This window comes from Eucalyptus grandis, chromosome 8 (genome assembly GCF_016545825.1).
Source record: "Eucalyptus grandis isolate ANBG69807.140 chromosome 8, ASM1654582v1, whole genome shotgun sequence".
NCBI classification, from domain to species: Eukaryota; Viridiplantae; Streptophyta; class Magnoliopsida; order Myrtales; family Myrtaceae; genus Eucalyptus; species Eucalyptus grandis.
In genome coordinates, this window is record NC_052619.1 from 11,914,771 (window position 1) to 11,941,575 (window position 26,805).

The window sequence follows — 26,805 nt, forward strand, 5'->3', positions numbered from 1 at the left end:
CAAATTGAAGGTGACAGGTTTGATTCCCCGGTCCTTAGAAAACCTTGGTTTAGATGGCGAAGCAAGGGCAGAGGTATAGGTATGTTTGCCGGTCCTGAGCTACTCCACGCGCATTGGCTGGGGTAACACCCAATGGATGGTTGATATTTTGCTAATTCATTAAATTGAATCCAACATTCTAAAGCACATGGGGTAGCTCCCAACCCCGTCCGAATCCCTTTTTGACGAATAGTTCGCTCTGCATCTGCACCAGCAGAGTACGCTCCTAAAATTCAAACTGGAAAAAGAAAAAAACCATAAATTCCCCAGAAGAAGTCAACAGACTTGCACATCAACCAAAAAATATCCAACTAAAAGTATTTCGAAATAAAAAGAAAATCACCGAACGGACAGAGAAAAAGAAACCAAAAGCAACGGGGAGTATGTAGGTACCCTCGGTCTTGTTCAGCAGTTTTCTGACCTTGTGCTTACATCCTTCGCGGTGTATGTTCAATCTGAGAACAACATCCACCGACCTAATACGATTTTCTTGTAAAGAAAGAAAGATAAAAAGGAGCTCCACTTATAATTTATTTGACGTGTTCGTGTCCGCTCCCTACTTTCCTTAATCTTTGCTAGTGAGGAAGGCACTAATGGATCAAAGCTAAAAAGAAGGGAAAAAAAAAAAGCATTAATAGGAATCTTCTTTTGTTTTCTTTTGCAGGGATGGTGCTGATGGAATCAATACTTTGCCCAGGGTGGCATATTGAGGAACAAAAAACTGAGAAGTTTTTTTTTTTTTTTTTTTTTTTGGTAAAAGGTAAGAAGTAATATAGCTAGAGAACCAAGCAGCTATACAAAAAGCACAGCAACACAGCCGACTCCAAGAAAAAACTGAGAAGTTTGATATCCTTGTGCGAGGACAAAAGCTATAGCAGCACTTGCATATTCTCATCTCCACTTTTGTTGCGAGCTTCAATTGAGTCGGGGCCATGGTGGAATCGATGTTTGAATTTCATGTTGAGTCAGGCCTCAGGACTGAATCTTTTCCCAAAGGCACCGCAAGTGTACAAATGAAGTGGAATAAAGAGGAAAAGCACGACCCTCCCCATCTCCCTTATCTGGCTATCTGAAACTCCAAAAAGAGAGGCCTCTCCCTTGGAGTTCTTCACATTCTCTGCATCCTTTCTTCTTTCCTTCACTCTCCTTTTCATTTTTTGGACTTAAGGTCGAATCCAAGTAACCGAAAATATTTGGGACCACCGTGAAATCCAGGGCTCAAAGCTCCATCAGGCTCGCGTACTCAACACTCGAGATCAGTATGTACTGCTCGAGCTCAACTTGACTAAATTTAATTACATATTTGCAGTGCGCTTTTCATCTGCGATTAACGGAGTAAAAAAGATAGAAACATTAATCTTTCCATCTAATTGAGGGGCCGCCCCTTTCGAGGCATCTTTAACATACAATTTAGAAGAGGATTGTCATATGTTATCTTCTTTTTCGGTGCGTGAAACATGCTGACATCCTCGTATGCCAATAACGAAATTAACCGACTCATTAAATTAACTAACTAAAAACGCACTTTGCACTGAGCTCAACAGGGACACCCTTTGCACGTCTCCTCATTACCAGCAACGGTGGGTATTAGATTATATTATCATTAAAATTTTAAAAAACGATGAAATTCAATCAAGCAAGCATGATCAATTATTTTACTATTTAATATTCTTATTGTCAGAAAACATGAAGGACAAATACCATTAAAAACCCCAAAACTATACTCATCTAACATAAATATCCATAACTTTTTTTGCGTGGCCAAAAATCTTGAGGTTGCTTAGTATGTCACAAATGTTTTTAAATATTTTTAACTTTTTTTTATATTACAAAGAAATTTAAACCTATATATACCATTTATCTCAACTTTATCTGAAGTATATTTATCACAATAATATAAATTCGGGATTTTGCATAACGATGTTTGCATCATAATGGATTAATTTACGGGTTTTTAATGATACAGAAAAGTTGAAAATATTGGTGTGTTTAGAATTTTTGTTTTTGGCGGTATGAAGTGATTGTATAAAAAATTAGAAGGATGATAATAAAAAAGAGAAAAGAAAAAGAGAATGTCGTGGTAAATGAGAAAGGGACAAGTCATTCTCTGACCTTGTCGCTGCAAGAGAGGACTGCAGCGTGTGCCAACAGTAAAAACGCAGCAGGAAAAACCGATTAGCACTTGAACAGATAAATAAATAAATGACGACTGCCAAAAAGATAAAAATCTTAGAAAAAAAAAAGAAGGGTGGAAGAAAATTGTTGACCTCAGCGTCCGTCTGACTTCTGACTTCGGCCGTACCAAATCGAATTTAAATCGCGTCTCCCGAGCTCTCTCTCTCTCTCTCTGTGCTTTCGTCTTCGCTTCGGTTGACGAGAGAACAGTGACCGAGGAACATTGCGCCATGGCACGGAGCACCAAGCTACTCCCCCCCATCTGGCTTAGGCGTGTGGGGTTAAACAAGTGGTGGCGAGAGAGACAGAGAGAGGAGAGCAGAGAGGGCATTAATGGCGAGGCAGATGATGGTGTCGGTCATGTGTTTGATATAAGGCTAGTGGATTTAAGAACGGATAGCGTGTTCGAGCGGAACCTAGAGGAGAATGCTCACAGCTTTCCTTATCCTGATTCTGGGATTGCACTTAATAGTACAGCAATGGATGTATTCGTGACTGTACTGTTTCTTTTAAGGGGTTATTAGAAAATGCTCATCGATGACAAAATCATAAGCATGTTTTGTAAAGAACAGCTCGTTTTGGAAGCATCGATCCATGGATGATACGAGAAATATCGACTTCATTTTGGACGACCTATCTAGTTGGTAATTGCAACGTCACTGTCCATCCTCTTTGGGGATGGGGTTTTTCCATAGGAAAAAGCAACGATGAGGGAAAAAGGGTTTTGAAAGTTTTGAAAAGACTCGGTATTTTGAAATAAAACTTATTTCAATGAAATTATCACTGACAAGATAATTGGACATATAGGTGCACATGTGAAGGCATTGGTTATTTTGCAAAAACATTAGAAATTATGGTATGGGTGTTTGGTTACTATGGAGAGGGATTAACATTCCACAATGCCCTTCCAACACTATATTTTCAATGAAATCTATCGAGTGGAATTATCGAATAATTTCCTAGAATGCTGATGCATTTTTTATTGTTCAATGACATAATTAGGAAAATCTTCTTGACATTCCAAGCTTTGGCATGACTTCATGTGCTGTATGAGTTAGTGTTTTGAAAATATTATGAATGAGATGAAAATATGCATTATGTCCTAAATTATGATGTGTATGCAAGTGCAAGTCACTGTAAGGCATCTTATTTGATGATGCGTGCTTAATTTTGAAATTGAGTAAGTCATGTTATTATTTAGCTGACTTATCCAGGGGTACTTTTGTCATTTTAGCATCATATACTATTAGGTTTTAAAAGTTGAAAACGATTTTTTTAGTAAGATAACTACTTTTTGAATCTTTTTTTGGAAAATTCACGACATGCTCGGGTCCTCAATTCACTATTCAAGGTCCCTCAGGTCACCGACTTTTGATCGGCCAATCATCCAACCTTTGGTCCATTGGGATGGATCCCGATGAGCACGACGTGACAGTACCATTCAATCGAACTTTTGATGAAGTAACATTTTTATGTCAAATTTGATCAAACCTTATTCAAAATTATGTGTCTACAGATATTTAACATTGTCCTTTGGAACATTTATTAACCTTACCTATTTTAAAGTGATATAGCAAATGACCCTAACCGTTAGCTTCTTGGATAACGAAGAACACGTATGCTGGATAGGCATATAGTGCATTTTGATTTAAGAAGCTCTGAATGTAAAGAACTTCATAGTTTAAACCATCTAGTCGCATACCTAGCTCGTATTCTGCCCTATCAAAAAGATTAACGGGTCACTCCACGAGAGAGAATTCCGGCCTGTTCACATGCACTAGTCCTTGACATTACCTAAAGAAGTCACTAATCTAGACCAGTGCGAGGGCATGCTCATCGAAATGAAGAGTGCTCCGCAAGAGAAGGGGTTGCTTCGAGAAATGGAGAAACACCCTTTAACTCCACAGAGAAAGAGAGAAGCGGCTTTATTCTTGGGTTGCTTTCTTGATGATGCATGGGAATATACACCAACACGAGCAGACCCCATCCACTTCAGGTTTTCAGGATCGTCAGCGACAAACTAGGGCAAAAGCAAAGACCCTCTGGGCCTCTCCCCTGATAAGGAAAAAGAAAAGTTGAGAGAAAGATCGCAGGGGTAGGGACCAGTCCCAGGACTGATGTGGAATATTAGAATAATGGAAGAGAAGGCATCGAAAAGAGAAAGAGAAAGCAACCTCTCCACACACACGATCTCTCTCTCTCTCTCTATATCGATCTGGTGTAGGATTTGTGGGGGGGAATGAAGGATCACTCATGACTTAATTACACCAGCCTGTCGTTGTGTCTGCTTCTGTGAACCTTCGTTATCGGTGGGTTCGGTTCGCTTTCTCGCTTTGATTTTTACCACACCGTCTCCATTCTCTCTGTCTTTACTGCTCCCCGCATCCCCCATTCCTTTTGGCCCCTACCTCAAAGCTGCTACTCACCTCCCTGTTTTTTGTACCTGCTTCTCTCTCCTCTCCCTCCCCGCATTGATTAGGAATTCTCCGGACTTGTTTTTGAACCTACTCTGGAAAGAACCTGCTAATAACTCTCGTGGCCACTAGCTAACGTAACTTTCATGTTAAAAGAATATGCACAAGCTGCTTGTGTAAATTATCATTTACATTGGCGGTGTGTGCTCTAAATTTTTTCAAAAGTAGATATCTTTACGCTTTTATAATAAACTCTAATCCAAAATTGAAATCCTTGTTAATTCTAAGTTCAATTTACTGTTTCGACTTTCTGGAGATCCCTTAAAGTGGGATGAGATAATTTAAACATCTCAAAATTCCATTTTTTTCCGTTTATTCTTCTATACTGTTTGAGCCGGCTTTCGTGCACCTCAAAAGCCTTTCAACGCTTTGTAAATTGAGGCAAAGAAAGAGAGTTTTGCGGAAGAGTGACTTGCACTACTTGTCAAATAGTCAAATGGGTAAAGTACTCTATTTTTCAACACACCATCAGTAATAAGTACTTTAAAGATAAATTTTTTATATAAATCACAATTGATTCACCTTAATAGAAGAGTCGACCCACCTACACGCAAACCGATGACGTGGCAATACAAGGGCAATTAATTAGATTCCATATGGACACCACACCGATATTCTGTCCCAAAAGAAATGATCAAACTTTAGTGAAAGCGTGCCCAAAATTGCAACGGCCTGAAAAGCTTTGAGAGCATGAAAATTCAGTAAAGTTAAAGGGATTTTACCCTTTGTTGACCTCACTGCTTCAAACTTACTGCTCCTCCCCCTCTCTCTCTCTCTCTCTATCTCTCTCTTCCTGGGAGCTCTTGCCTTTTTAAAGAGCCTCCCGTGCCCACCTGCTTCCATAAAGCAACGAGCGAAAAAGAACACCCGATCTTGAGTTCTCTCGTCTGGCTCACCTTCGCCGTGCTCGCGTCCCTTCCAAAAGACTGCCCTCTGCAACTTCTTCCGCCTCCGATGGACGTAAGCACTTTCCTTCTCTCCGTCTTGCCAAGTTCTTGAGCCGTGTGCATTGCCGATGTTTATGCTGTATGTTGGCGTGTGTATGTGTGTGTACAGGACTACAACAGGTTTCACATACCGGCGTTCGGGAGCTGGGACTGCTACGACGGCCTCCCCTTCACCCAGTGCTTCGACGAGGCGTCCGCGCGGCAGGCCGGGCTGCTCCGCTACACCTACTCCGTCGACCGCGACCTGTACGTCGCCGGCGACCTCTACCAGAACGACGTCGTCACCCCCGCCATGATCGTCGTCCCCCGCCGCCGCCGTCATCGACGGGTAAAGTCACGAACGACCGCCGTCCTTTTTTCTTTTTTCCTCGTATTATAACGTGAATTTTCTGGTTTACCGATAACCGCTCCGATGTGCATCACTGTCTGTAAGTAAAATGGTACGATATTTAGTTAAAATAAGCTCACGTGAGAGACTATAATGTCTGCTAAGATTCTGTGTGTTGCATAGTGAGTCATAATCCAATGGTTTTTCTTGGGATATACTCTTTCTTGTGGATGATTCATCATCTTTTTCTGGACAAAACCCTTTTCTCCTTTCGCTTTGCTTTTTCTTCTCTTTCTTCTTCTTTTTCCCGTTCTTTTTATTTCGTGAATTCTGGCGCTTGCGGTCGTTGCTGCAGCGTGCATAATCATGCGCTCACGCAAGCCCTCTTTTTTATCTTTTGTTTTTCCCCGTATGAACAGCTTCAATTATTAAAAACTACTGTGGAAACGCACGCTTTTTGGGGAAAGCGAAAAAAGGCTATAAGAAAAGAAAAAAAGGAACGGTCCAGGCCAGGCTTGGGTTAGCTCGACCAACTAGGGTTTCTGAATCACGTCTTGGGAAAGATCAGAATAAAAAAGACGGTTTTATCGGGAAGCATTGCCAGGGTTTTTTCCTTTCCCTTAAATTACTCCACGTACTTGTCACGCTCAAATCAGTCAGCTGGAAGTTCACTCGGCCGATTCGAGAATTTATTACGTAGGCTAAGGTTTGAAACACTAAAAGTTACTTTGAGATAGGCATGTTTATGTTAGTGTTCATGCCTCAGTTCGTATCATTTCGTAACGTAATTATAAACTCTTTGGTATAAGATTAGTTTTTTTGAATTCGCGATGATCTTGTCATTTTTAAGATTACCAACATAATCTTCTATAAACACGAGAAATGTCGTAATTTTGCGTAGATACTGTACCATGCTCCTTTTTATTGATGAAGTGATGAATAGAGTTATATATAATAAATCGATATATAATAATCGCAGGTTTTGTAATTTCTTTACTACGGCTTTGGCTGAGACTAAACTAAGTCTATTCGTTGGAACTAGGGCATTGTTAACTAGATGAACACATAGAGTTTCTTTTTAGAGAAAAAGTCAATTATGATAATCATAATCAGGGGGACAAGATAATGTTGTCTAAATGGTGTGGTGGATGGTGATAATTGCAGGCAAAAGTCAGTGACCCGAGTCATGATGCCAAAGAAGGGAAGGAGAAAAGTTGGGCCAGCGACTTTCAGGAGCCGATGAGCCCTCCTTTTGTATCCAGGCCAACCCCAAAACCTGTGGACGAAGACCTGTACAAAATCTCACCTGAGCTCCTTTATACCGAGCCCAAGAAGGTATCTACTCTTTACCATCTTTTCTCCTCCTTTATTTTAGTTATGCAAAAAGAGGGTACCAAATATTTTGATGAAAATGATTTAAAGTTCTCTCCTTTTGGACATTTCGCTGATTATTGTTTTGGTTTGCAGAAGAGAGGGTGGAGCTTCTGGTCATGCTGCTTGGTGCCCACTTGTGCTTCATGAAGCTGGGAAAGAGAGAAGGGTCTTACAGGACCGAGTACATATAATCTTATATATGATTATGATGATGAGGATGAGGATGATGATGATGATATAGATGAGCTAAGAGTACATAGGGACAAAATATTTGTGTTATGCTGTATTTGAATTCCCAATTTGTGAGCATTGGGATGAGAAAGCTGCTGGTTGAGGGAGGTGATGTGATATGTTGGTTTGTCATCTCATTGCTATGTGAGAGAGTATGATTGATTTTGTCAATTGGGTATCTTTGATCTTCTAGCAAATTTCGGTCGCTTTTTGTGGTTGTCGATTATCTGCTGCTTTTTTCGAAATGAGACGTGGGTTAAGAATTTGACTTATTAAAGGACTAGCGAAAAGAGGGATCTTTAGTCCTTTTGAGGCGAATGCAGTGGGGTGGAAAACATCGACTTGGGCAAAAAGCAAATGGAGCAAAAGAGAAAAAGGGGAAGATCCCTTCCTTTTTTTTCATCAGATAACGATAGTCTTCCCTAAAACATGATTACATCGTTTTAGGAAAAATAATATTCTCTAAAACATGATAACATCTTTAGTCTAATCTGTCCCTCGCTTTATAGAAGAGACTTTTTGATCGGGTGCACATGAACAGACTATTAGAAGAAATATATCTTTGCTTATATGTTTGAAATTGGCATTTTATGTCAAATCACTAATGAGAACGGAGAAGACTTAATAATTACAGATGTCATTTCGAAATATGCGTTTCCTATTCACGCTATTATGAGCATCGTACACTTGATAAGGATATATAAATTTTAATTTAGTCTAGAAAAGACATCAATCGATAAATTTTTAAGGGGAATTTGTCCTAGGTTTCTCCATGATCATCCACGTATATTCCACTATGAACACCCATCAAACTTCTTATGCCATTAAAGCTTATTCAAAATAGAGATACATCATTGTTTTTACCGAAATTGTCGGCAAAGCACCATTCAAAGAATGGATCGATGAATATGAGGGGCTTTTGCTTATTCTTGAACAATAAACTAGTTTTGATGAGAAAACTAAAAGTACAAAACCTAAGGCAATTGCGCGCGTCCACGTAAAGATACACGGGAAGTTAAAAGCGAACAATTGTTGTCTATTGATTGATAGGCCATCCTTTATCCGCACAACTTCTAATATTTATTGCTACCAGAGGGTCAACAACAACATTAAAAGGAAGCAATCGCATTCTATCAACTCATAAAATTCGGGAGAATTACTAAAAAAAATACTAAATCTAGGTCAAATAGATTACAAGAGTTTCACGCTTGATTTAACACCAAAGCAATCTCTTTACCAATCTAGTTTTAAATTTTTTTCTTGTCAATTCAATTCTAAACTTTTTATAATTGTGCCAATTTAGTCTGTTATGCTAAATTTGGCTGGCTAGCATTAATGTGGACGCTAGTCGGCGCTGCCATCCAATGAACACTAACGTGATAATTTTATAATAATATTTTATATATTTTTTGAATTTTTTCTTTCTTGTCTTTTTTTTTTTCTTCTTCCTCTTTTGTTTCCCTACCCCCAGTGGCTAGCAAGGCTCTGGCAAAGAGTCTCGCAAGACACTAAAGGGAGAAGCCAAAGAAGAAGAATAGGAAAAAAAAAAAAAAAAAAAAATTCAAATAAATATAAAATATTATTGAAAAATTGTCATGTCATGTTTGTTGGACGGCCGGTGTTCAGGTCGATGCTGGCCCGCACAATTTGGTCGAATAGATTGAATTAGCGTAATTGCAAGAGGTTTTGGCAAAAAAAAAAATTAGAACTGAATTAGCACAATTATAATATGTTTAGGACTTTTTAAATAATTCTCCCCATAAAATTCAGTACATGTATTTTACAAGCACTTAGTAAATAAACCCACTACTCCAACAATGCGATCAAAAGTAAAAAAGTAAAAACAATGTGGCCTTGCGGTTCCAACAACTACCCATATCTCCCGGCCCGGCCACTACAGCTAGGGCCTAAACGATCTGAGGATTGTGTTGGTATTACATTTGTACTGATCTTCACTACTGTTCTTGAGGTTTCTGGCTCCACGGCTTGGATAACCAACTTGTTTCTAATCCATTACAAATCACATCAATCTTAACTCTCATGTCGACTAAACTAAACCTCGTTCACCGTCACTTACACCTCGTGACCCAGTAATTTCCTTTAGCTTTCGCTACCGGTAACCATTTGCCAGCTAAAGCCTCTCAACACCAACCAAATTTTACTTCCCGCCGAGTCCGGCGCTCGACAATCTCCTGATCAGGAACTTTGGCATTGTTCCGGTGCCGACAGCTACACATGATATGTACAAATTCCCCGCGCACCCTCGTCACGGGTGCTTGACGTGCGATACGAACGTCATGGAATTCGACTTTACAAATTGTAATAATTATGAATCTTTTTCGCGTCAAGTAATGGGACAAAACAACTTTTTTATTAGTGGCTAACGTATCAGTTCCTCGGGCGCGTGCGAACGACGGCGTCGGCCTACGCTGAGAAGGCGATCCGAACAAGATACACGTGTGGCGACACATCGTCGTGCATTGCCCGGTCGTGGTGATCGCCCATTGGCTCCACCTCGTACGAGAGAAAGAGATTTTGGATTTTTCCCCTACCTTGAGAAAAGATCCGTCGTAGCTCTTATCCGTGTCGACGCCCAGATCCTACTTCGTAGATTTGATCTCATCTTCTGCTCCAACTTTTTAGCAGTTTAATCTTTTTTGAATATCAATTTCTTCCATCCTCTCTCTCTCTCTCTCTCTCTGGTGGAAGCGAGTCATGCCTGCTGAGACTCAGACGCACGACTCAGAAGACGACGGCTGCTTCTCCTCCTCGAAGCCGCTGCCGTCGATCCGGTACGTGCATTCACTCCCGGATCGTCTTCTGGGCAAATGCGGAAGAAGACGAGTTCTTCATCGATTACGATTTCGCACCTTCTTGGCTCTCGTAAAATCGCGATTGCATGCATCTTTTCTTTTGTTTTTTTCTTTGCTGACCATCCATATAGTTGCACTATCCCGTCATTTCTGCAAAAAGACGGAAACATTCGTCTTTCTAAATTCCTTGTGCTTGAATTGAACTGGGTCGTCATTCCTTTTTTTTTTTTTTAGGTCTCGTGATCGACTCGAATGATCCAACCATTTGCATGATCTCGCAAAATCCTCTCTCCTAGGACGTGTCGGATTCGAATGATCCAACCATAGTGAGTGAAATATGACTGCGGATATCTTCTTTAAGTTGATCTTCCACCTTCGTACAGGGCGAGAGAGATGAAGAGCCCGCTCGACCACGGCGAGGAGTTGATCAAGGCGATCACGGAGCGCAAGCGAAACGCCAAGACGAATGCATCGAAAGAGCATGGTAAACCGGCTGCTGCTCCGTCGAGCGGCAGAACATGCATCTGCTCCCCGACGAGCCACGCAGGCTCCTTCCGGTGCCATCTCCACAGAGAAAATCAAGCCACCAAATCATCCTCGACGAACTCCGAACAGCCTCCTGCTACCGCAACCGAGACCAAGTTCGGGCGCCGACACTGCTCGTTCGGTAGCCCGCATCTGCTGTCGAGATTCGGGAGGAGCTCCACCACCACGACCTTCATGTGACGGACATTCCCGTGAGTTCTCGGCAAAGGCTAAATGCACGAGTTCGAGTTGAGGCTTGAGAGGGGTGGTTTCAGAGCCCTCTCAGGTTTTTTGTAAATAGTCTTTTCATCATTCTTTTGCAGTTCTAATCTTTCCATGCTCGTCGCATTAAAAAAGTCCTGGGGTTTGGGCGAACCCTTTATGTAAAGCCATGTTCTAGCTCGGAACAGAGGCTGTTGGTATAAAGACGTGCAGTTTACTCGGGAATAAACCTGCATAGAAGTGTCTGCATCAGAGTCCCAAAGATCGATTTTGCCGCCATGAGCGCGGCGATCTCGAGGAAGAATGATATTTTGTCATTCGGCTGGAAGAGCAAAGTCCAGCGTTTTCCAGTTAATTGTAGTACTTTACTCCTCACATGTTGTGGGCTTGACAAGATTGTGAGAGAATGAATGCTAAGTGTATGACCTGGACTTGGTACGAGCGGGGTTCTATTCCTTCGGTGTCGTAGGATATATCAGCAATCAGTAGGACTGTGCAATCGGATCAGATGGTGCGATCAGAAACCGGTTCGGTTCCGGAACCACCGTGGAAACCAAGACCTACTGGATCAAATTTAGAATTGGTTTCATCTATTGACATCTTTTTCTCTATCTTTTCATTCTTTTTTTCTTTATTTTCTTCGACCTTACTCAAAACACTTTATGCTTTAAGTATAGTGACTCACCCTCATACCTACCCTCCTCGCTCGTTGGCTGGCTGCTTGCTCTCGCTCTCGCTCATTCGAGCTCCACAAGTTCGAGCTTCACAATCCTGACTCGTTTCTTTACTAACTTGTAGTCATTAATCTCACTTTACACCTTTTTTTGGCTCTTATTATTTTTCTTTCAAAAATGAAGTTTAAAAAAAGGAATATAAGAAAAAAAGATTTTCGGGTAGACCCGAAATCGGACTGGAAAACAGAGCAGGTTTTCAAGAAATTTTAGATCTGCAGATCATCCACCTGAGACTCATCATCCCCAGCTATTGAAGCGAATTTTTGGAAAGCTAGCTGTTTTCCGAGAGCAACTTGTAGATTAGATTGAAGGAATGGATTTAGAGGCCTTAACGTGCGACAGGAATTTGAGGAATACAGCAAATGTATTCGAAGGTTAACATGTGAACATCTATACACCTCCACGTCCGTGAACACAACAAATTATCTCATTTGCCATGTGACCTGAACGTTCTGCACTTGATATTCACCGCGAAACTTCCACCAAAAAATAAAGAAAGCCAAGTCTCCCTTTCAGAAAGAGAGGTATAAATATACAGCAGAAGTAGGAGCGTACTAGGAAACTTGGAGAGCTCTAACCCGAGCGGTCAGTTCCCTGACTTGGCTTCTCAGACGCTCCGGATTGCAGAAGAAGTCCACGAAGACCCGTCTTTGGAGCTCGACCTCCTGCGTGTGATGTTTCACAATCTGCCCCAAGTACAACGAACATTATTTTGGAAATTCAAAAGGAAATCTATATATAATCACTCGCACTGCTATTACGTAATAATTCCTAAAAGTGTCCTTAGTGAACACCACTCGAACTTCTGACATGCAAGATGTTGAAAATTCCCCTCGCAAGGAAAACTTTTCTTGCACTCTCCACTTATGCTTCCGACTAGAATTCCTTCCCCTCCTAGATGCTCGTCTTAATCAATACAATTGGTTTTAGTGAGCTTTCATGCAGCAAATTAGCAATGTAACTCTTCCTATAAATCTTTTCCTGCATGAAATTCATTACTTTTTTCTCTCGTTATATAGTTATATAACAATGTGATTAATCCCAATATTCTTCCTATATGATATAAAAACGATAGTGTCCCCGTAGTTTATATTGATATATGATACAAAATGAGGATTTTCCCTTTTTTGTTCAAAATAGAAGACTTGTAAGAATGGGGGATACATTACGTACTGTTCATACTTAAATACACAAATGAAAAGATCCACGCTTGGACATGGTTACACTGCTCATGACCATGAAAAATAGAATGAACCACCCTCAATAAACATCAAGTACAAAGTAGCCCCACTGGTGGTTGGACACACCAGGGTAGGAGAAAGCTCCTTTTTGCAGATTAATCCAGGTGGTAAAATGGACGTCTTGAATTCAGTTCGTAATATGGTTAATTTTCGGCCAATTGTATCATTAGATCATATAACATGTCGTGATCAATCTAATTCTAAGTCATATCACAGCATGTGAAACTAACAAAAAGACACAGGAGCAGAACAAACAGACTAATGAAGATTGTCACCAAGTACATAGGATCGTGAGTATTCGATATTCAAATGAAATTAGAATTAAGATCAATATTACCTCAATCTTTTTGCAGTGTTCAAGAGTCACCTCTTCAACCGCAGCAGCTAGTTTTGCATTAATCTTCTCCATCTCATCGAGCTCTTTCATCAGTGGCTGAAATAATATCATACTTCCCATAAGTAACAAAACCAGTCTCCAATAAAAGATCGGCAGGCATTAAGATTTTAACATTAGCACCCATATGCAGTTGGAATGTGCCACCATTGCAAACAACTTAAGATTAACAAGTGATGAACTGATGTAAGCAACAAATATTAATAGATAACATATGATGAACTAGGGAGAGGGATCATGGATTGCGGCAGAAGATGACTCTGGCAGACGTACCCGAGGTGTGAGAATTGGTTGTGCAGTTGTTGAAGATGCAAAAAGCAATTGCTGCATATTTTGAATTAGGGTGCACCTGAAACATATAAAGGAAACAATAAACGAAACTGAGATTTTACTCAACATCATTGCGTTTATTAATCACGTATGTGTTATAAACACGTCACGTGTAAGTAAAGACATTCGAGTGAAAAAAGAAAAACATATATGGAGGCCACAGAGGCAATTGCTCAATATTAATCAGCATAGCAGAGTCTCTCTCCAAACTAAACCATTATCCTTAAAAGACTAATTATGTTGACATTTCAAAAGTCATACAACATTATTCAAATATTGTAAGCAACAAAACTACAAAGCCTAATTGCAAACCACAAAATTGGCGTTAGAGTGCCCCGTAAGAAGAAATGATAATCACCTCAAACCATAAAAATTCACATAAACATCTCCGGCAAGTACATTTTTGTTCTAACAAATTACTACTAGTGAAATTCATAAACCCCTAATAGCGATATCAATCAAGTTACATTCTATTTAGAGTGACAAGCTAGGACCTTGACAACAATGGCCTTATGGGGCTGGTTAACCAAAAAACAATCAAATAATTCTCTTTATGCCATGAGGAAAATAAACGGCCAGGTTTGTGTGCATCTGTGGGGATTCCTTGAGTTCAGGTAGCTGTGTTATCATATAAGAAAAGAAATGGCAGACCTCAAGTCTGCATTTCTAGCAATTTCTTTACTTCCGCTTCACACCACTTGTCAGACGAAGAAACCAAATTGTGAAAGAAAGGTGTTGAAAAATGTCTATTCGTGCAAATTTGGAACGCCAGCATAAATGTAGAAGCAAAGATCATTCCTTATAGTAGAGCGTACATATCAAGACTTCCACCCAGCATTTTCATCACTAGCATCTTTCTATTTCTTAAAAGCACCTTCTTCCCATTAATGTAACAGACATTCATGGAGGAAAAAATTACCAAGGAAACTCAATAAATAAGCAAATAAAAAAGATGGACGATTGTAATTTATGTAGTTGCCAAGTAGAGGATTAACCAAAACCCAGTAGTAGTCTGATTGTGATTACTAAGACGAGGTGACATGAAAAGGAATAAACTATTTCGACATGCATTCATAGCTCTGCAGCATCCTGGAACTTACAGCTCATTGATGCATTTATTCCTTTCCTCTGGGAGGGAATTCTCAAGGTCAGACTTTAAGGCCATGAGATCTGACTGAAGACCAGATATCTGCTGAACAATGCCTGGAGCTGAGACATATGTTGACAGCCCTACTTGTGCATCTAGGATAAAAGGAGCAAACAAAAGATTTCGATATCATTACTCCAACAATCACAAAAAAGTAACAAATACTTCTTCAAAAGAGGACCAGATCATAAGAATAGATGGATACTTGAGTAAATGCTTAGTAGGTCTCGAACACAATGTAGAAAAGTATCCCGATCATCCACTGCTCCCTGTTCTTGAACTTCAGAAGCTGCTTGAATAAGTGCCATGCACCGATCCTATAACAGGCAGACATAGTTAGCAGAAGCTAGGAGTGGGATTTCCGAGAGATTCAAAATGAAATTAGGCATAGACCACCCAGCTTTGAACTTTATATCTAACACGGTGCATAATTTAGTGAGCTGACATTTCCCAAATGTCAGAATCCGTCCCACAAATCACTTGAAAAGCTGAAGCTTAAGTCTGCAAAAAAATCTAAGGAGCACTAGCTACTATAATCTCAGCGGGCAGATACCATCATAAGTATATTTTAGCAACTAGAATGAAAAATTTACCAATAGTAATTTCTCCTAAAAACTTCAAACTATTTATCCTATACCCTTTTTTGAGGTAGCATAGACATTGACTGACATAAAAAGCAGTGTCAAACCCAAATGGCAATTGGAATCTACATTTTACGACAACCTCCTGCTAATCATACCATGTGCACAGAAAGAAAGAGAGAGTACAACAAGAACTGCCAGCTTGACATACCACTCGTCCCTTGGTCGAAGAGAAGTACCCCTGCAATTCTGACTCGATGACCTTAAGCAGTGAATATGCTCCAAGCATGTTCTTCTTTTCCAGCTGACAAGCTATTTTCAGAAATTGATGTCTTGCAAGCTGATTAATGAGATGATGTATGAACTGCCAAAGACAACAAAAAAGTGTATATGATTATGCGTGCACAGAGAGACAAAGAAATCACATAAGCTTAACAGCAGGAGTGTTGAACAGTGTTAAGCATAGTCTATCTTTCTCATTGTCAGTGTCACACTTAGACAGTTGGTTAACGCATGATAGGTTTCATAGCCAGACAAAAGAAACAACATGTAGGCAGTAGTAACGCTTACCTACCCTGATCTTCTGACCTACAAGAATATTCATAACCAGTGTCTCAAAACCTTCAGGGCACTAGCCTATCAAAATTGTCCACTCTACATTGTTTCCTATTAATCAAAATCAAAATCAACTTGACTAAGCATATCTACAGTACTGCACTGAAAAAATCTACTGGCAACATGACATCACCGGATACAGAACATCAACAAGGAACTTCTTTCATGAAAATTCCTAAGATTTTTCATTCCCCTTTTCCTCTTGTTTCACCTTCTAATTTGTTCATTTCGCATTTTTACCCTCGCTGCTGTAGGTCGTTCTGACGTACATGTATAAGCTCTGCCGACTTGTTCAGCAGTTTGCACTAGAGGGAAAGCTATATAATCATGTACAATAGGAAGTTCAATGAGTTCTACAAACAAAATTTGAAAACCTTAACAAGTGACAAGAAGCCTCTCAAAAGTCATCCTGGTTGAGGTCATCGTCACACTGAATGTTTACTTCTGCTACTAAAATTTTCCACAAGACTTCACTTCTCTTTTTGGTGAGAAGGACAAGAAATCCTCACCAAGGATAACTAAATAAGTTTTCTTAGAAATTTTGAACATTGATCATGACTAGTGAGCCAAAGTTGAATCCAGATCTAGAACTGGAAAAAGAGAAAAAATGAAGAGTAATACTCATCCGTACTTGTACTTGCAAAAATGAAGATCAGTTTCTTCTCTTCCCTGTTCTTTAAATGGTTTTTTAGTACAGTACGACGGCAGTAAACCAAGTTGAAAAGACATGTCCAAAAGATTCAAAATTAATCATTTCTCAGCAGCAATATCATTTAAGATATGGCAAACAAAACACTCACAAAAAGGAAAAAAAAAAAAAACAAGTGCTTCTAGATGATCTTGACAGATAGAAGGATCATTTGGCTGGGAATTTCAAATACAGGTGCAATCTCAACTTAAAGAAGTCAGGAACTTGAAGACTTAGGAACATTCAATATTTCCAAGCGAAAGTAACAGCAGCAATGCTTCCGCTGAAAACAGTATAACAGGATGTAAAGTCGGGTAAGCTTACCATCTTCTGCCGATTAATGTAGTACTCTTGGCGCATGACCTTCAAATCGTAATCACCTAAGTAAATAGGTTAATTGAACATAAAAGTCAATACTTTTTATAACCAAAAACAGGATTTTTTTTTCTCAAGAGGGAAAAATGAATGAAGTACCTTGCAGAATATATGTATCTTGGAGTTGAGCTAACTCCCAGCAGAGACTTGGAATTGTCTAGGAAAGAGGAAAGAATAAGCAGTAAATAAATAAGCAAAAAAAAGCATTGCAAGAATAAAAAAACAGCCCTGTTAAGCAACTAAATCTGGAATTGTAAGTTTGTTTGTGACATGAGTACGATTATTGTGCTCCTTTTACAGCATTTCATACCTAAATACCATTGCTTGATACGAATAACTTGGATATGTTCTTTCCCAGACAGAACACATTATAGTCCACCAGTTCAACCCCATCAATCGATGTAACTGAGATCACTAGATATTCTTGAGCCTTTAAAGGTGTTGATCTTCTCATGACATATCAACTATCAAAATTTTCACACTCAGAAACAAAGTAATGGACAGATAAGAAGTGATCAAACTCAGATAACCAAACAAGACATTATAAGGAGACATAATGTCTGTGTTTTACATATCATTATAAAGATGTTATGTCCTTTTACATAAAGTTTGTCCAAAGCTCATCTGATAAACTGTTTTGTGATTCCTAGACAATCAACAATTTTTCTTTTTAAATGCCTTTTAAATTGAAGACGCCGTTGAGCTTAAACTTTCGTAGCAACGGACACCCAAACACAAAACGATCGAGATCAACAACAAAGTAAAATGATACAATCATGCTTTTGATATGGCCAATGAGCAGTCAACAGGGACATATAAAATATTAGATTGGGTACATTTGTTGAAGAAATTAGGATATCAAACGGCACAGAGAAGTGCATACCTCAGAGAGCAACTTTTCTTCTTTGTGGCTAAGATTTGAAATTTCTCCCACCAACTCAGAATGCTTCCTCCTGCTCAATATGCCAGCTATTAGCACCAAATATGAAAATGAAAAGCTTTCAAAACAAAATAGAATAACCAGAATCAATTCTGAACTTATGGTGCTAGCCTCAAGTATGAGACAGGCTATATATCATAATTTGTTCATTCCTGGCATGGTTTAACAGAAAAATGGCTTCTTTCAGGAAAATTTAGAAGAAGCAAAGGACTCTCTGCTGACAACACTATGACAATGACATTAATGTCTGCACTGTAAGGCCTACAAGTATAGGCTGAGACAACCTTCATTTAGGACTTGTTTGATATAATTGAAAACAAGACCTAAAACTTTAAATACCAAATCTTAAATGCTGATGATCTTAAGTGCTGAAAATAGAAACAAAAAGTTGTTTGAAATATTAAGTTCTTTCCAGAGATAGAACAATGACCCTAGTCGATAGGTTGTAGCATTATATTTGGCAAGATTTTAGTTGCAATCAACTGTTTTGTATCCCCTCCCTTACTTACCACATTAAGTGGATTTTAACTTAATACCCAAAACTATGGATTGAACAATCTTTATGCAGAGAAAAATAAATTTTCCACATGCAACCTACTTCTAAAGAGGAATTCGACAAATTAAACAGTGTTATCAAACAGTGAAAGTCAAGATCTAGACACAACATCAGCCATTTTGGCAACAAAATCTTGTTACTGCACATACAACTGAGTAACGAATAGGCAACCACCAACTATGGAGACAACAAAAGACCATCCTCTGCAATTTTTTTCTGTCTCCTTGAAGTGCCAAATCAATGAACCCATGATTTATTTCTAATGAATTCCAAACACAAATCAAAGAGAGTAGAGCTTATATATTCATTCTCTCCCTGGATACCAAATATTGAGCATTCCATATAAGCCAAAGTTAACCTTACTGTTTTTCTTTTTGTTTTTTTGGCTTAAGGTAACCTTATCATTTAACCGAGCAATTTATGTTGGCAACAGGAGGGATTGCTCCTTGAGATAAACTTAACAGGTTCATAATATATATGCCACTTTATTGGTTTCAAGTTCTTAAGGACATGTAGAGGAACTTCTTCATCATTGACAGTTTCCTTTTGGCACATTCGGTGTAGGGGTTTAAAGTTTCCATGCATACAAGCCGAGAATTCAAGCAGTTCAGCCAATACAGGAAGAACTTTCCAGAAAACACCCATAGTCAAAGAACTAAATAACTCACCTCAGAGAATGAAGATCGAGGTGAATGTGTGCTTCATCTGATGATACCTGAGCCTTTAGGGCCACAAGAATAGCTTGCTGCTTAGCATTCTCAACTTGGGCTTCAACCCATTGCTTCTCACTTGTGCCAAATCTGTGCAAGGAAGAAACGATAAGGTAGGACTTATTTTCTCTTTCTGATTACTAGCTAAAGACTGCATCCATGCATGTGAAAAAAAAAAAAGTGGAAAACTTTTAAATATGAGAGAAACCAAATATTTATGAACTCACTTTACCAAAAAAAAAAAAAATTATATTTACCAAAAAAAAAAAAAAAAATTATGAACTCAAATCATTTTACGAAATTAATATATAGGTGGAGAAATTCAAATTACAATTTTGTTCGTACCATAAAATGGATCATTATCATAGAATTTTAATATCATATGTGAGATTTCATGAAATATTTGAGCAACAATTCAAGCCTGAAATCCTCCTGCAACTTTGCTTTATTATATAAAGAGAGATTTAAGAACTGTCTGACATGTCCCATCACCGAGTCACTACTGTTTACTTCTGTTGAAGTTTTGCAAAGGGAAGGAGGGCTTTTTACAAACTGAACAGATCACATACATGGAACGAAGCCTTTGCAATTCCGATAGCCGTTGATGCTGAGGCTTTTCTGAATCTGTTGAATTGTAAAAGCAAAAAAGGGGGGAAAATCAGCATGTCATTACTCTAAAAATAAAAAGCAAAATACTACATTGAACAAGATAAATGTCGAGTTTACTAATTGAAAATCAGACTATATACACACCCCATAATATCATAGGGGTGAGCAGTGCCATGCAAGCCCAATAGTTGAAGGGCCAGCAATCCAGCTGGGCCCAAAATAATCATTATGTTGAAATAAAGACCAAAAAGTTTAGATAAACTCAAGACTAAGTATATGGCCTAAAAAAGAAATTCTACCAAGGAAACCACTTCACAACATTTAGAAATTACCTCGTACTAAAACATCTGAAGCATCATCAAGACTCACCCATGAACATTTGGATTTGCCATCCTCGGCAACTAATCGAAAAGGACCCTGAAAAATCCATTCAAAACAAGATGATGAACCCTAGCGACATGCTTCAAAGAAAAGCAAGCCAAAATCTGAGTGCTGCAAGCCACAAAACTATATAGTTCTTTTCTGCAGGACACAAAATGAACGATCCAAGACTAAACTATGCCACAGACAAAATGATGACACGAATTGATGGTACTTTCAGATGCTTAGACAAGTAAAGTTAAAACCATCAGAAACTACTACTTCTCCCTCTCATGCCCATCAAAGCTCACGTACAAAAAGTAGCAATGATATGTGGCAGCCAAGCAAAAAGTTCAACAAGCATTTGAATATATTTAAATCAAAGACTAGAAGAGTGGGATTATTTCATGTTTGGAAGTTGTTATGCCAGCACCACTTACATAAAGCATTTAAGGCTTATTGCAGTTTTTTCTTCCATTCACCGTCTTCTTTTCAAAGTGACTAATTTGAACACTAAAAATTACTTCAGCAATTGGAAAGCCAGCTGACACTGAGAAGGTGAAAACTAGCTAGAAAGGTCCTCTATGCATTTCATCCACTGTCTTGGATGAAACCTTTGCAATCTAAGTATACATCACTTCATATAGTTCCAGGCATCATAAATAACAGTGGAAAAGGTTTCTAAAAATCTTTAATGACTGCAGTATAATTTGTCCTTACATATTCAAAAGCTAAGACTCAGAATTTCATTTACAATCACAAACTCACTTCCATTCCATGCATTCTTAGCCATCTACACTACCAAAAGAAACAAAAATTCTTATTCAAAGGCTTTACTAGCAAATATAAGCAAAAAAAGTCTATTTATTGAAGTAGCTACAGAGTTCAACATCCGACTGATAGTCCCTCGCCAACCAGCACTTTATGGAGAATGTCTGTTTCCAAATGACATGTTTCATAAGCCTCTCAAGCATCAAATAACTTGTCAGGTTCAAGTACACGGATTGGTTGTGGACCAAGCTAATGGAAACTCCTTTAACAATCAGAAAATTAATTTCTAATTCCACATAGCTGGATAGCAGTGCCATAGTTTTCTTAGTTGCAATGACACCTCAATATTTCTTCCAGAACAAGGGTATGGCAATTTTGAAACATATTCTTACCGTGTCCAATTGCTTAGAAAACCATTGATTTAGTTCCTTCATACAGGATGAATCTTCAAGCAAGTATGGATGGAAGTCAGAATATGCAAGATAGATTCCATCCTCTGCAACAGAAATTACAAAACTTAGTGAATAATCTGCAAATTAACAGGATGACTCCAAATAATTTTATACTACAAAAGTCTGAGTGACTCAGGATGTCAAATTTTACTTGAAGTTAGAAAGAACTGAGTTGAAAACATCTCAACAAGGAACATGGAAGGAAATGCCTTGCAGAAAATCAAAAGAATGCAAACCAATTCACATTATGCATTAAGAGTACTGATGTGGTTGGATAATAGTGCAATTTTGGTGTGAGATCTTGAAGACTCGAGATTCCATTATTTATGGCTAGAGAAGTGTTTTCATTCAAACCATGAGAGTTAAGAATATTTAAGCTATAATACGAATTGAGGCCAAGTAACATGGAGTAACTTAAAGAGTGACTAAAAGAAGATTTTAGACATAACACATATCTATATAATTCAAATTAATGACAGTGAAATTGAGGTAATCGCATGCTTGAGAATTTCAAAGAAACGCGGAACAAAAGCAAAGAAGTAAAACTACACCAAAGGTGATGTGCAAGATCATAGGCAAAACAGCAGTACACTATTCTACTATGTAATTAAACGACAGTTGACTAGCCTAAGAATATAAATAATGAAACAACATCTAAATCATACTCTGCATTATTTCCATGAAACATAAGATTTCTTAGAATAATTTAAGATCAATTGTAGAATAACAAAAGATAATGGTATTACAGAATAAATTATCCATGACAAACAAAATGAGGAAAGACAAGAGGAGTACTACCATCTCCAGAATGATAATGGGCCAACTCTTGAGCAGTAGAAGCAATCCTTCCAAGAACTGCATTCATCTAAATAGCAAAAGTAGCAAAAAAAGGCTTGTTATTTAACGCCACGAGTTTAGCCCTGAAACTAAATACCCATGATAAAACCATCTTTTCTGAATTCTTTGGCTGAGAACTTGAGAGGGCAATGCCAGGTTTGATAGTAATCTCAATTCCATGGTTATCTCATTGCCATCAATTAACAGATAAATTATCATCGTGGACACAATTACCTGTAAATTCCTCGCTGAAAGACTGTCGTCTAGCGTAGTAAGTTGTCCATTTACAGTAGATGTTGCAGCAACTCTAGCTCGTCTCCCTTGGATCAAGGACGAAGCCTGTACAGTGAGCATGTCATACTGAGACTGCACATATCTGAGCTGTCTTTGCAACTCCAGCGCTTCAGCTTTGTATGCCAACGTCGCATCCCTAACAAAAATCAATCAGAGCAATGCAAAATATGCACAAGAGTCAAAGCAAAAGACCGGCCTGGATAATTAGCAACCAAACAGTACAATAAACTTGCTACGCAAAGGACCAATGACAAAAGCTCTAGAAGAGAGGGCCACAAACTAACTATGTGCACCTTATATCTTTCAACCCTTCCTCCGAACCGAAAACCGCCTCCTGGTTGTCTCTCCTCGCGGAGAAAGCTGAGATGCTATCGAAGGCGGAGTCCAGATCCTCCCCCTGTCAGATCACATCATAAGCATCCGAATTCCAAGACACTCGCCCTCCCCTAAGCCCGACTAAAAACAACAGAAATTCAGCACCCGGACGCAAATGCACGGGGGGAAACTTACCTCCAGCAACTTCCCTTCGTCCACGAATTGCTCGTACCTGAAGAAGCAAGCGCAGAACAGTGAACAATTGCGAGACAAAAGCATCGAAACGACAGACGAAAGAGGATCAAATCAAATCCTCAAAAATGAACGATCCCTAGCGGTTTTCCCACTCGATTTGGAAATTCCACAGGCTCGGACAGGTAGATTCTAGAGAGAGAGAGAGAGAGAGAGGTGATTACTGGGAGAGATCGGAGAGGGAGAGGACGTTGGAAGGGCGGAGGTTGGTGCAGATCCAGTCGAGGATGGGGCGGGCGTCGTCGTACTGGAAGGGCCACTCGAAGCTGTCCGGGTCGAGGGAGTCGGCGCCGTCGTAGCCCAGCTCCCCGAGCAATGCGCACAGCCTCGCTCCGCTCATCCTCCTCCTCTTCCTCTTCCTCTTCCTCTTCCTCTTCTCCTCCTCCTCCGCAGCATCAGAGGGGAGTCCTCTGCGGGAGTTTTCGAATATCGATCGCGCGCTTTTCTTCGAGGACGACGATGCGCAGGCCAGACACGGATAGAGAGAGAGAGAGAAACCTTTTCCTCCTCGTCTTTGGCGCCGGCCTGCGATTTGGAAAATGGATGGGCGAGTGGCCGGCTTGGCGGTTGGTGCACCGAATTTGCGCTGGTTCGGTGCCCTGTACCTCTCCGAGCCGGGTTTGCCCGAGTGGAATCGGGTCCAGCCCTTTCTGGAGTTGGGCAAACTCGTCGTTTTGGCAATTTTTTGAATCTGAAAAAAATTCAAAAAATTGGAGCCATATGCGTTGGGTTAAATTTGGTCGCCGACGGTTATTTTCTGACGACGCCCTCGCGGTGCTCAAGCGGCCGTCGCCAAACTCAAGTCATTTTTTCACAAACCCGGCTCATAAGCCATGAACTTATAGCGTGTTTGGTAACGATTCTATTCTCGAGAACATATTCTGACCATAAATTATTATTTTTTATTCTGCTCCCAGGAACTAATTATGAGTAAAAGAACTCAATAACTGTCTAAAATTTTTTATTTTTGAATAGAATTGTATTTAGTGTCGTCTTTATTGATTAGTTCCAAATCAATTTCTTTTAATTTTTAAATACTTTTTTTCTTTTTTTCTTTTCTTTTCTTTTTTCCTTTTTTGCCGATGGCTAGTCTTGCCTCCGATGAGCTCGCCGGACTAGCGAACGGCGACTGGCGACGGACGGTGGCAGGTGGTGGCGGATGGCAACAGGTGGCAGCAGACAATGGCGGGTAGTGGTGGACAAATCATGAGATGGCGGAAGGGAAAAAGAAGACTTTTACTGTTTTGATTCTTTCTTTGATTCCCAAACCAAGAATCACATTTTTTTTTTTTTTATTATTCTCAATTCTTGTCCAAAATTGTTTTAGGAACAAAAATTTTACCAAACACAATTCTATTCCCAAACTGATTCTGGGAACAAAAAATCAGAATCAAACACTGTTTGGACGGTTACCAAAAAATGCCTTAGAGTGCGGAAACTATTCCTATAATTTCTATTTGGAAATGATTCTTTTACATTCTATCAACCGAACGAATTTCTGAACATTTAAAGGCATTTGCTTATTGTCCAAAATTTGTATTCTTGAAATAAAAATGCGTTTAGTATAACGATTTTGTTCCCAAACTAATTATGGGAACAAAAAATCAGAATCAGGCATTGTTTGGACGGTTACCAAACAATGCCTTAGAGTGCGGAAACTATTCCTATAATTTCTATTTGGAAATGATTTTTTTACATTCTATCAACCGAACGAATTTCTGAACATTTAAAGGCATTCGCTTATTGTCCAAATTTTTTATTCTTGAAATAGAAATGCGTTTAGTATAACTCTTAAAGTTTTTTTGTGAATTATAATTTCTTTTGATTTTTAAATACTTTCATTATATTTTTCTCTTTTTTTTTTCTTTTTGTTCTCCTCTTTTTCTTCATCACAATGATGGCTAGTAATTGACTAGGCGAGATCTGGCGAGCTCGCTGGAGCCTCACCAAGCTAGGGCGAGGCTCTTGCCCAACCACTAATGAGGCTTAACTTTGCCTAGATCTGGTGAGGCCTAGCCTCACTTAGCCGCCTTGAGGCTCGGCCTAGCCAAGCCAGCGCGAGGCCAACCTCATGTCGGCTGAGAGGAGGAAGAAGAGAAAAGGAAAGAAAAAAAAAATTGACTTGATTCTAGAATTTTTCTCGATAACAAAGAAACTTTTTTTTATGCTTTTAATCTTGTTCCAAATTTATTCTCAGGAATAAATTCATACACAAAAATAATCAAACATTTTTTTTTTGTTCTAGAGAATAAAAAAATAAGATCACGCATTTGTTTTTATGTTATTAAATAAACCTTTAATTGAAGATTTCTTAGGGTGACTCGGATCAGATGATTGTGTTACATTAGAGAAAGGGGAAAGTATCATTTACCTCCGAGGCCATCGATAAGGGAGAGTCGAAGAGGACAATGGGAAAATGACAATTGAGCAAGCATTGTGACACCTAGAGTTGCGAATGTTGCTCTAGCCAAATAGCAATCATAGCCTAAGTAGCACCATTTATGATTATAAATTATCATTTTAAAAAAAAAAAAATTTCAACACATTGGGATACTTTGTATATTAAATGTATATTTTATATTTACATTATAAATTATCATTTTTATGATTATTTCAATCAAAATAATTCAATTCAAATTCACAAACAAATAAAGAATAAAAAAGACTATAATGAATTTACAATAAAAACCTTAATTCATCATTTATTAATATCATTCATTGTTTCGATTAGAAAATTAATCATTTCTTTCCCCCTTTATTATTTTTTTGCATATTTAAATTTTAACCCGTCATTTATTGAAAATTTTTAAAATTAATCTCGTGTGTGTCGAAATTTCAAACTAGCGTGCGAAGCACATCAAGAAAGTTGATCATGTGTTGAATTTTTCAATACTTGTTAATCGCATGTCGGAGTATCCGACACGATACGAATGCTCTCGAAAAATGTGTTGGTGCTTCCTAGATCGTGGCATTAATGGGGGCAACTCCTTTCTCCCTCATGCAAGCGTGAGTCCAACGACTCTTTCCTAAACATAAGAGCATCAATTAACCTCTGTTTATGTTCACAAAAAGGCAGTCAAACTCTCCTAAACGGTTGGGCAACTACTCTTACCTCGTTCTCTATCCTCCTCAATTATTTTTTTCGTCCTAGATATCACGTAAATTGATATTACAATATTAGCAACTCTACGTCAATAGATGAATTGCATCAGTAACGAGGTGTCAATGGTTCGGATTTTCAAAAACCCAAACAAAATCAAATTGGCTGGGTGTGCATTAGTTTTGAACCGAATCACACTCCGACCCAAAGAGTTGGTTAAGTTTGGATTGATTTTTCGGTTTTCTTTTTTGAAATATTAAAAAGGGGTTCAATGCAAAAGGAGAAAGATGGTCTAAATTGCAATATTAAGTAGAGTGACGAATGATGACTTTGAGTTCGAAATTATCCGAACTTAAAATAAGAAAAAAATGAGAAA

The 26,805-nt window shown here is 38.9% G+C and overlaps 3 protein-coding genes across 3 annotated transcripts; 2 read left to right on the forward strand and 1 right to left on the reverse strand.

The window, feature by feature from the left end:
• Positions 1 to 5,487: 5,487 nt before the first annotated feature.
• Positions 5,488 to 7,773, forward strand: LOC104456490. The gene is made up of 4 exons (XM_010071296.3): positions 5,488 to 5,648; positions 5,745 to 5,963; positions 7,128 to 7,298; positions 7,431 to 7,773. Exons 1-4 carry the CDS (start codon positions 5,643 to 5,645, stop codon positions 7,482 to 7,484), a joined length of 450 nt encoding a protein of 149 aa, XP_010069598.1. The 5' UTR covers positions 5,488 to 5,642; the 3' UTR covers positions 7,485 to 7,773.
• Positions 7,774 to 10,179: 2,406 nt separating this feature from the next.
• On the forward strand, positions 10,180 to 11,566 carry LOC120286652. Its single transcript, XM_039299006.1, has 2 exons — positions 10,180 to 10,360; positions 10,765 to 11,566. The coding sequence occupies exons 1-2, from the start codon at positions 10,284 to 10,286 to the stop codon at positions 11,105 to 11,107; spliced, it is 420 nt and encodes a 139-aa protein (XP_039154940.1). The 5' UTR covers positions 10,180 to 10,283; the 3' UTR covers positions 11,108 to 11,566.
• A 596-nt stretch (positions 11,567 to 12,162) lies between these two features.
• LOC104456492 (AUGMIN subunit 3) lies at positions 12,163 to 23,899 on the reverse strand. The gene is made up of 18 exons (XM_010071298.3): positions 23,494 to 23,899; positions 23,273 to 23,309; positions 23,056 to 23,159; positions 22,703 to 22,898; positions 22,430 to 22,496; positions 21,572 to 21,675; positions 20,381 to 20,465; positions 20,009 to 20,063; positions 19,398 to 19,529; positions 18,117 to 18,186; positions 17,333 to 17,390; positions 17,183 to 17,238; positions 15,767 to 15,919; positions 15,180 to 15,291; positions 14,928 to 15,069; positions 13,771 to 13,846; positions 13,441 to 13,536; positions 12,163 to 12,548 (listed from the first exon to the last, which is right to left on the reverse strand). The coding sequence occupies exons 1-18, from the start codon at positions 23,667 to 23,669 to the stop codon at positions 12,417 to 12,419; spliced, it is 1,851 nt and encodes a 616-aa protein (XP_010069600.1). The 5' UTR covers positions 23,670 to 23,899; the 3' UTR covers positions 12,163 to 12,416.
• Positions 23,900 to 26,805: the final 2,906 nt, after the last annotated feature.